The 11,838-nt window shown below is 34.3% G+C and overlaps 1 protein-coding gene across 1 annotated transcript; it reads right to left on the bottom strand.

Annotated features, from left to right (window-relative positions):
- Positions 1-11,246: 11,246 nt before the first annotated feature.
- LOC140815986 (uncharacterized) lies at positions 11,247-11,819 on the bottom strand. The gene has a single exon (XM_073175052.1). The coding sequence runs from the start codon at positions 11,817-11,819 to the stop codon at positions 11,247-11,249; it is 573 nt and encodes a 190-aa protein (XP_073031153.1).
- Positions 11,820-11,838: the final 19 nt, after the last annotated feature.

The raw sequence follows: 11,838 nt of genomic DNA, 5'->3' as shown, positions 1-11,838 counted from the left end.
AAGAAGATTTGAAATGGAAATAAAGCATAATTAATGAATAAAATTACTTACCGTCAGACTTAAGAGAAGTAAGGGACCGTAAAATTTATTTGTTGAATATGAACAAAAATTAAGGTTGAGATTTGGCGTGAGTTAGAAAACAAATAACATATATCATATAATATAATATAATATATATATATGACCTCTTGTGAGGCCAACCAAGCGATCGTCTCAGGGTCCGGTCCAATAAGATGCCCAAATTTATATATATAATGATGTTTAGAATGTATATTTCATTCTTATCTTATTCAAATATACCAAACATACCCTAAATTATGAGTAGCGACACTTTTAGCACCAGTAATCTCATCGATGCTAATTATTTCTTCGCCCAAATTTTAACAACCTTTTTCAATCGTTACAAGGCTTGTGACGGTTTTTCGACTAAACCGTCGCTGGATCATTGAATATATTTATTGTTAAATTGGCAATGGTTCTTCAATCGTCGCAAGATTTGGCGTCGGTTTTTATAAATCTTCACCACGTTGTAACCTTTTAATTGAAAAATTACAAATTTTCTCTCGATGAATTTGCATTATGTTCCAGCTAAGACATTTTAATTTAAATAGTCGCAAATAAAACAAATCAAAACGGTTGGATTAAACCATCGCATGTTCAGCAATGGTTTTAAAAACCCCACTTGGGCATGGAGTCATAGCCTAGGGACAAACTGTAGTCGTTGTCCCAATACCATAAACCCTCCATGTGTTGACCTCACCAACAATGTCAATCTGCTCTGGACAAGGGAGGTGGGAGTCTGACCCATCCTCGTCCTGGGATAATTCATATTTTCTAATAATATTAAAACTAATAATTGTAAGAAACATTATTAGAAATCTTATTACTAATAAACAAATGAATATTAAGAAGGTTTGTTACCAGCTCAAGGACAAATGATGAAAATGACTTCGAGCCACCAATGCCCGACAGGCTCGCTGTGCCTGTTTTTCCTTGAATTTTTCTGTCCGGGCTGGACAATTCAGAGATGCCTAAACCTCCTGCCATGCCGCCAAGGTCTGATCACTAACTTTCTCCAGCCTTTTACCTGACTTGCTCCATGCATAAATGGTTATCCTGTACAGTACGACACACTACTCATATTGAACATATATCAGATTTGATTCTACCGACCCATTGAATAAAAGTCTATAAATATGGAAGACTTAACTCAGTCTACACACTTACACTCTGGCATCTTTGAAAAAGTTCACGCATTCTGGAGCTTTCAAGAATCCAAATGATATAAGTTTTATAGCACATACTTGAGTGTAATATGATAGTAAGTGCACAGATCAATTTTTTTGAAGTGAAATTACTAAGAGTTTCAGTGTATGGTAAATTCAGCTGAAGTGGAATTACTAAGAGTTTCAGTGTATGGTAAATTCAGCTGAAGTGGACAGTTGCAAGTGTTGTAATATTTCAAATATTTTAGTGTAAGCATTCTGATATGAAGAATAAGTGACGTATGGGTCTTGAGCGAACAAAGTATTTTTCTTTTGATTAATTATTATATTATATTTGTAATGCAATAATTAATCTAGAATCAATTTGATGAGCACAGGTATAGCACTGGTATATATATAGGAGAATGGGATTTCTTTTGAAATATTTGGTAGGTGGAAATATAATGAATTTTAAGAATTAGTTTAAAATATTTCAAAATTATTGCAATATGTGCGTTGTTTTCTAAACAAAATCAAGTAAATTGCTACTAAAGTGGAACCTTGGAAATAAAGTGGATTTTCTAGACATAACCTAAAAATATTTAAAAAAAATCTACAGTATTTCGTAAATTGCTACATAATTTAAACACAGAATGAAATTATGCAAGAGCATCTCTAAATTCTGAGGGAATTAATTCAGAAAAAATTTAATATAATTATATAAAAGAACACATTTAGAGGATGTTAGGATTGAAAATATGTTTAAAGTGGTGGTGGATAAACATTAAAAAAATATTTAAGAGTTGTAATAGCTCGATTCTTGAAATGCCGAGTACCCATAAATTAAATTGATAAAATTAAAATGAATGATTTGAAATTATTTTTTTTGTTCAAATTATTATTCCCCAGCTTAGTCATATGAGAGATTGGGCCTGGTTTGGTGGTGGGCCGGAGCCAAACAACACTGCTTTGTTTTGTGGTCCATCAATTTATGGGCTTGTGAGGCCCTGCCCAGCTTGCTTGACATGAGCATGGTACCATTTCATTTGCCCATTGTTACAAGGCTTTCACAATAACAAAATTTTCAAATAAGCCATTATAAACCCTGGGGATAGGATTGATGGTAAAGCAATCAACACGGGTGAGTTGGAAATATTCATATCTACCAAAATATGGGTCAGCTCGACTCGTCAGAGTCAGCACAAAATTTTCCTGATCAATCGGATCGGATCGTCCAACCACATAAAATAAAGGAGTTGGATTGATAATTTTGCGACGTGCTAAAATGGCGGATTGCTGCTTGCTACATGCAATCCGTCTCACTGACCTGTCTTCACAATAATATTAGATAGGTCTTGAACTCCAAACATGTTTCATTTATAGGATATTTTTTGCCACTATACCAATAAATCGGAAAAATCGGTGGCCATAGTATTCCTTTTAGTGCAACCAATGGTTACAAATCCACCGGAATTTGTTTTCAATGTTTCGATTCTCTCCTGTGCAAAAGAATAAAATTTGGGCCCAAATCTGATCGAGTCCTCGTCGGTTCACAAATCTGATCGAGTCCTCGTAATTTGTGAGACGGATCTCCAAATATACATGTGATATCCAGAGCCAAATATCCTCGAGTTGTATACGGTCCGCAATATGAGTTATTAATACTTAAAAGACAGAAACCAGCCAATGACAACATAAACGTCTATGTATGAACCGGGTCGATCAATCAGCCTACTCGTAATTGATTCATTCAATCGAAACATACGCCCGGCTCAAATCTGATCGAGTCCTCGTCGGTTCAGTGGTGGGTTAATATATTTGGTCTGAAGATAATTAGAAATTTTTTATAAATACGGCCGAAGATATTGTTGTTCCAATAAAAATATAATATACCTAATTCGTTGGATATCAAGAATCCACATTGGTCTGGATTATGCGAATATAAGACCTTCACTGAATCATAAGCCAGACAAATTACCAATTCAACTTGTCGGATTTAGCTTAACAGAATGTATTTTCATAAGATCATATAGAGGTTTCTGTTGCGATTTAATTGATGGATTTGGTTTGGATAAAATAATTTGATTTGAAGAAGTATCTGAGAGATGAATTTTGAATGAAACTCTTATAGAGTATATTCGAAATCCACCATAATTACTATTGAAAATTGTTCGTTTAAATATTTTTTTATTCAAACAAGAAAATATATTTTGAAATTCATGGGTCTATAATTTGTTGTTTTAGATCCAATGATCAAACACAATCTCTGGTAGTAGATTTTCGATTTTAGTGTCAAATTTGTCACGCCCCGGGACGGGGGTTGGTTGACACCGACGTTGTTCTCAAATATTCATTCGAAAACAACAAGCCTCAGAAGTACGAAATTCAGAAACCAGTCTTTTATTCATAAACACTGAATATTTCAATGTCTGATACAAACTCGAATAAGTAATGTTTTACAGCGGAAATGTGAAACAAACCAGACATCACAATGTCTTACATACGTAGCGGAAAACAACATAAATAAAACTGAGAATTAACAATCTTCTTCACCAGCCCCAGAACTGGATCTGCTCCTCTTCTTCTAGCCTTTCTTCATCGTTCTTATCTGAGATGTTTTGGTGGGTGAGTGATATGGTTGTCACTCAGTAAGCGGGGGCGGGAATAACTCCCATTTTTCGAAATCATTTTCATACAGAACAGTAATACGAAAATATACAGAAATTCTCATTTTCATAACATAAATCAGTGTTCAGTGTTCAGAAATCAGTAATCAGTATTCAGTAATCGGAAGTCAGAAGTTTATCAAATAATCACTGAGCACATTCGTGAATTTCATGGCTAAACTGATATCAGTTTGCTATATGTTCTCTCCTCTAAGGGGTGAGGCCAGTAATCAGTAATCAGTAATCAGTAATGTTCAGAATATATGTTTCTACCATTAGTTCACTAAATTTCAGTGCTTCGAAATCAGATAACAGGATTCAAGAATATACTTTGCTTTAAAACAGAAATCATCAAACGGTTTTCAAGATATTTATACATAAGCCCACTTACCGTAATTTGCTGGAGAGTTTCGGTTGAATTCTGGAAATAGGCTTGCTCTCGCTACTGCTTTCTACTGCCCGAAAATAAGCACTCTCTTATCTCAAATATATCAAGTGATAATTCAAGATTTGTGTAACACCAATTCAGAGGTTGAGGTTGCTATTTATAGGCAAATATTCTGACTGTTAGCTTCCCATTTAATGGCCATAATCTGCCATTAACAACTTTTATTTCGTGATAAATGCTTCAGTTACAAGTTTAAGCTGAATCAGTAACTGTCTACTGGAATTCGCTCTTCTGTTGCTGGATTTTGTCTGCTGGATTCGGTCTGCTGGATTTTGTCTGCTGGAAAATGTCATCTTCTGAAATATGAGTTGCTGCTGGAATTGTTGGCTTCTGCTGGAATTGACCAGCTGCTGCTACTGCTGGAATTTCAGGTTCTCACAAAATTGAAGCCGTGTATGTAAATAAAAGTAAGGTTCTAAAAACCGTGAAAGATGTCAAAGTGTTGGATCGAAGATTTTTTAGCTTAAGAGAGATTAATATAAGCTTAAGTAAAAAAATAATAATAATTGAAACTATATTTTTAATTATCTCAAACAAATTAATAGAGCAAAAAATGCACAAATATAATAAATTGAAATGTAATGCATAATTATTTTTTTTGTCAAATTTCAAATTTAATTTATTATATCATTCATTTTATATCTCGTGTAATCAAATACAACCCCGATTAATTGGATTACTTTAAAACAATAACATTTTATCTCTTATAAGTTATAAAATGTCCATATTCACCGCATATCCACATCGTTACACTTAACAATTCAAGATTACACATTACTAACATGGTAAAATTTCAAATTCATATTTATCTTCTTTTTATTCATCAATCTTGATTTTTTAAAAGTCGTAATTAATCATTAGTAAGCACGATTTTACATTACTAGCATCATTTATTTATAAAATAGCTTCTTCTTATTCATCAATTTCGTTTCTTCAAAAAAGTAGCACTTAAGTGTATCTAACGACGCTTAATATGATCAACCTATGTTTAACTGCTTTTGATCGAAGCAAAACGTTTTTAAAAAACTTCAAACTTAACCGAGGCTTAATCAAGTCCTTGTAGAATACTGATAAAAAGGAAAAAAAGAAAAGAAATAAAGGTTTTTAGAAGACTAAGAATGGAACAATGTTAGAATTTGGAAAGATTCAATAGCTTGAACGACAAATGATGTTATATATATAAACCATGATTAATAAATTATAGCAAATTTTATTTGGTCATGTTGTAACCTAACCCAACAATTGAATAATGTCTTTGTTGGGAATATATATTTTTTTAGGAGTAGATCTCTTATAAGACAGTCTCAAGAATCTTTATCTGTGAAACGGGTCAACCCTATCGATATTCACCATAAAAAATAATACTCTTACGCTGCGTTTGGTTGCTGTGATAAGGTGGGTTTATTTTTTTTTAATCCACCTTATCTCTCGTTTGGTACGCGTGATTATTTAACCAAGTCAATACCTCATATGAATGATTATGTTATATTAGGTGGTTAAAATAATACCTCATCTTCCCTAGGATTATTTATCCAACTCTTAATCCTTCCTATTTTTCTAATTTTAACCTTCTCCTATATCCAAATTCACCATCATTTCCCGCCACGACCTCCGCCACCGACCACCAACCGCCGCTGCTGTCGGCCGACTGCCGACTCCGGCCGACAACCCCCACCGTCGACCGATCTTAGCCGGCAGCCGCCGAGAATCAGCCGACGCCGCCGACCGATAACTTCCGGCCGGCCGACGCCGCCGGCCGATAATTACAGTTTTGAGGACTATTGGACTAAGGCATCATCACTATGAGTATTGATATTTTGTTTTGAGGACAATTTATATTATTTTGACTTGGACTTGATAATGATGCTATGCAATTTTCTTTTATGAGGGTTCAAATTTTCTGTAAATGGCAGCTGAGATTGAAAAGTATCAGCAGAAATTTGCGCCCTTCCATTGGGGTCATCAATAATTAAACTAAACCTATTTGATTTTTCGTCCTCCACAAGTAACAAACACATGAATGCACTTCCAAGAGTTTGATTTCACCAACTATATTTTTTAATATTGGCATAATGGGGCCAACGTTTGAGGAAGAATTAATCGGGACGAGAGTAAATTTGTGAGATTATATAATTTTTATTGTTTCATCCAGAATATGTGGAATTTGTGCCCATCAAAACTATTTCTTTGTTATGTCTGACATGTTATTTTAGAGCGATGTTAAGATTGAGATTTGAACATAACTCAGCTTCAAAAATTAGCTAAGGAGGGATGATTGTCCAAATTCATATATGCAACTCTCGGGAATTTTATCTAATCGACGTGGGAGAACTAACATCCCTATTATGTCAAGGAATAAACATCTTGAGCATGAAGTTTACAAGACAACGGATGACACAACTATTTACAGTCCAAAACATAACGGTGGAACCTGATCTCTAATATCATATTAAGATTGAGACTTAACCCTAACTCAACCCAAAAAGCTTGGATTTTCCATACTTAGGCAACTCGTTGTCTTGTAAACTTCACGCTTTGGATGTTCATTCTTAAGCATGAAGTGAGTGTGTTAGTTGTCCACGTTGATTAGATAAAATCTCTGAATTTACATGTATGGACTTAAACAATCCTTACTCATTGAACTAGTTTTTGGGTTTGAATTAGGTCCAAATATGAATCTTCACATGAAGAAGAAATGAGAGCCAAGATCAAGTAACGTGAGAAATAAAATTCTTGCAGGATTTTCTTTCCTCCAATTTATTGTTTTTCTGAGAATCACATAAATCTATTCAATAAATAAATCAGCCTTAGCTACACTAACCAACCACAAGAGAAATGATCTTTCAACCCACATCAAAGGTGGGGGACTGGATATTTGTACACTTGTACACCTGACGCGCCAAGGGGTAGAAAATTAAACAATGATTCGTAGATGTCTCCAGCATACAATATCCGCTTATGGAATAATCCCATTATATATTTATGAAATAAACCATGGTTTTAAAATCAGTTCTTATGACCCGTATCAAAACGGTTTTTAAATTTATTGCAGCTTTTATGTTATCGTATATTCACAAAAATGGTCCTAAAATCGGTGGTAAAAGCTGTTTAGACCATTTATGCTGGGGATTTCATAAAGACCATTCCTGATAGAGGATCCCGACAAATGAAAATATCATTTTAATTTGTTTTAGGAAAGTTTGGAAAATTTTGAAAATTTAAAATGTTAATTTTTAAGAAAGCATGGGCCCAAGCATAAATGATCTAAACAAATACGTTGTAGTCGGGGATTCAACGCTTATCTATGGATGAAAATATCTTATGTGATATGATGAATTAATAGTCTAAGGAGTTTCTGGTCAGAGCAAGACATGTGCTTTATGAAAATGTGTTTTTCTAGTTTCAAATATATATCACATCGTTATCGAATTCAGTGTCCCCGTTGAGATCATCAAGTTCAAGGAGTTGAACTTGACAACTGTAGTTTGATGAAAATCAAACAGATTTCTGACAAATGAGTTTATAAGTGGATTTCATGTATTAGAAGTTGTGAAAGTTAGCTTAATTGCTAACTAAGTGATGAGAATAGAATTGTTTGTTTTGGTGAAGGAGTTCACAAAACCTGGAGCTGCCAAAAATAGATCAAGAAAATTTTGATCTTCGAAAATTTCAATTTTCATTATAGGAACAAGATTTATAGAATTTGTACATCGATGTTGTCTGATCGTAGATCGAAGTTATAATGAGTTCAAAATTATTTAATTAGTAAATTTAGAATATACTAACTAAATAATAATGTTAGTAATTGTCACTATTATATATACATGATTCACATGTAATATTCTATAAGGGTCTAGAATTTATTATTTAATTTTACATATATGTCTATACATGTACATATGTGTATATGTATGTGTAGATGTGTTATATATATGGTATATACATGGGAATTTTAATTATTAATTAAAATAATATTCCTAATTGGATTAGTATAATTATTCCTAATATGAGCGTGATTCTTGATGTACTTATAAATATTTTATTGAAGATCGTATGAAATAACACGAGTTTTTACACACGGATTTAGGTAGACAAAATTTTGTCTCCCCTCCTTCTCTCCTCAAAACTTCGGCCACCCCATTTTCACAATGAAAATTCATGGCCACTTAAACGGCCATAGCTTCGCTAGATTTCTGGAATTCAAACAATCAAGTTTCGACGCAAAGTTTGTTTAGATTTCCAGTGCTATCTAAGAGCGAAATCCAGGCTCCGTTCGAGAGAATCCGATCATTGACTTGATTAGGCGATAAATTTTGATTAAATTGTGGAATCTTACCACCAAATAATTAGAATTATATTTTAATTATTTATGGTAAAAAAATGTTTTACAAGAAATTTAATTATTAATGGATTAATTAAAATTAAATTGAGATGTTTATTTAACTTATTAGCTTATTTTTAATTAGGATATTTAGTGATAATTTACAAGATACATGATTTGTTGATAATATGTGATATTATAGATTAATATAATATTTGATATTATTTGGTAAAGTATGAACGAGAATCATGACAAATTTGCTAGAAGTATGTTAGGATATTTTATATGTTATGTGTGAGGCCCGGCGTCGAAGAGGGCGGGGGGTGATCGTCGGTGCCATCAGTTGTGATCGAGCAAAACTTGCAATGTGAAATCCTTAATAAAAATATGTTTTATATGCTCAAAATTAATCGCAAGTGCACGATGTCAAGTAATAGTATAATGTACCGGAGTACGAGTATCGTTCCACTGAAAACTGTATTTAACAATTATTATTTTCAGTTATTAGATCTTTAGCAACGAAAAGTGATTGGGTATTGTATTACTACTAAAATCAAATAAACATGCAAACAAAAAAATATTCACAATCAAGTAATGAAATATAATGTCTAAAATGGTTGAGTAAAATTCAATAAGAAATGAATTTGTTGGGAATATCGATTCACCTACCCCTCGTTAATTAATTAATTTATTCGATAATGATCATATGCTTCCGGCAGGATTTCCTATTCAATTGAACACACTATCTCGAGCTATGTCAAACTAATTCTACTCAATGAAGTAATTAAATGTCTTTAATTATTTATCAAGAGTGAATCGCACTTCGATCTATGAAATCCCCTATTTTTCGACCCTAAGGACTATGACTATCGGCGCGTATCCAATTTCATATATCTATGCAAATTGTAGATCCACGGATTATACTACTCGTTCCTATCACAAGTTATTCTCTCGAACTCAGTCGCAATATACAAACGTTGTTAAAGTTAGCTACGCTCTAACAACACGATAAAACAATAGTATAATCAAGAACAAATCAAAAATCGATATGTAATTAATTTAAATCAAAGTTTGGGGTAGGATCCTCTTAAATCCCAACAAATATTAAAGTTTAGCTACTAGAATTCATAGTAAGATAGATTCAACAATGTTTAAAAGATGAAAACCAAGATAGAAATACTAGAATTGATGAAAAACGCGAATAACGGTGCCCGGAATTCTTTGAATCTTCAACTTCGGCGCGAAAACGCTCCTCCCAGCTTCTAGCCGCCTTCAATAATCTCCCAATATGTCTGAATAATCCAAAAATCTCGTCCCTAGCCTTACATGTTGTTAGCCAGGAATAGGATTTCATTCCTTTATCTGGCTCCTCAACACCTTACATCTCCAACTTTAGCCAGGAATATGATTTCATTCCTTTATTCGGCTCCCCCACACCTTACCTCTCCATCTTTCTCTTTTTTTTTTCTTTTTTTTTAAATATGCTGATAGATACCTCGATTCAAGAGAATGTCGTCAAGTTCAATTTACACCTTCAAACATCTTCGTTCCCCACTTTAGTTTTAAAATTTTCACAATCTTATCATGCATGCTTCTAGTTCTAACATTTGTGCAAAGAGAGTTCAATGTTTTAAATAAAACTTTATGTCTTTACCATAGTAGTGCTAAAGGTGTGCGAATATACGACAGACAGGGCATGTCTCATCACTTCCTAATCATCCTTGCCTAATAATTTACTACTCCAAACACTATCGGGTGCCACACAAACATATGCAAAACAACTAAAACTACATGCCAACAAATATAACCAACAAGACACCAAAAATAAACACACGAAACGACACCCATCCACCCCCCAATACTAAAGTCGAGCATTGTCCCCAATGCAACAGACGATAGAAAAAAAGACAGATAGGGCACAACAAAATGGATGCAATATACCCTAACCATGTAATAAAAACAGAAATAATTAAAATGAATGGAACAAAATGCAGTAAATAAAAGAAGGGATAGAAGTGACTCCTCTCTCACTGATCCTCCTTCTCGTGCTCCTCTGGCGGGAAGATGCCTAAAACTAACATTAAAATAAGAAGAATGACTAACTCAAAATAAATAAATAAATAAATAAATAAATAATAATAAAATCGAATTAAATGCAAGATAAGGGAGAGAGGGGTAGTTCTCAATTTATAGTCGAGAGCTTGACTGTCGGTTCCTCTCAGCTCTGACTGTTTTGGAATCGAGTGACTCCAATTTGTGGCTCCACTGCACCACCCAAATAATGCTTCAGTCGTTGAGCATGGACTGTGAACGTCTCATTTTTCCCATCTCGCACAGTTAATACTCCCGAGGGTAGTACCTCGGTGATCTTGTAAGGGCCTGTCCATCTTGACTTGAGATTGTCAGGAAATAAGCGTAACTTGGAGTTGTGTAGGAGCACCGCTTCGCCTTCTTTAAATTCTCTTGGTGTAATGCGCTTGTCGGGTGCTAGCTTTTTACGCTTTACGTACACATACTTCAAGTGTGGAGGCAGTGGTTCGAACTCACATGTCGGCGGTTCCTCAACGCTTGACTTTCGAGGGGTCAGGTCCCTTCGAGCTCCCAAATCATCCAATTTCATTCACTGGCTTCGTCCATGGATGGTTAGCATTAAAGTATGCCTCTCTTTCAGATATTTCGTCATCAAGTTCATCCTTCAATTCAGTGGTAAGGGTGACTTTCAATGAATCCTTCATAACATCCTGCACAAATTGACACAGAAGTGAATCCGATGAATCAACTATAAAACAATCATTAATGTGCAGTGTGTGCTTAAGAGGGTTAAAAACATTAAAAGTGATTTCTTCCTTTCCCACTCTCAATCTCAACTTCCCTTCTTGCACTTCAATCACGGCCTTGCTAGTTGCAAGGAACGGTCTCCCTAAAATCAAAGGCATCTCTCTATCCTCTTCCATGTCAAGCACCACAAAATCTATAGGAAATGCAAACTTTCCCACTTTCACCAACACATCTTCTTTGACTCTTCGTGGATGTTTGACGGATTCGTCAGCTAGTTGCAAGGACATCTGTGTCGGTTTAGGCTCGCTCAATCCAAGTTTCCTGAATACAGATAAAGGCATAAGATTTATGCTCGCACCAAGATCACACAAAGCTTTGTGAAAAACAAAATCACCAATCATGCAAGGAATAGAAAAACTC

This window comes from Primulina eburnea, chromosome 16 (assembly GCF_022965805.1).
Source record: "Primulina eburnea isolate SZY01 chromosome 16, ASM2296580v1, whole genome shotgun sequence".
Classification (NCBI taxonomy): Eukaryota; Viridiplantae; Streptophyta; class Magnoliopsida; order Lamiales; family Gesneriaceae; genus Primulina; species Primulina eburnea.
The sequence above is the reverse complement of the archived record's forward strand: the minus strand, read 5'-3'. Positions and strand labels throughout refer to the sequence as shown.

Bases quoted from the DNA above. Each gene is read 5' to 3' on its own strand.
- LOC140815986 (XM_073175052.1), bottom strand. From the start codon at position 11,819: ATGATTGGTGATTTTGTTTTTCACAAAGCTTTGTGTGATCTTGGTGCG.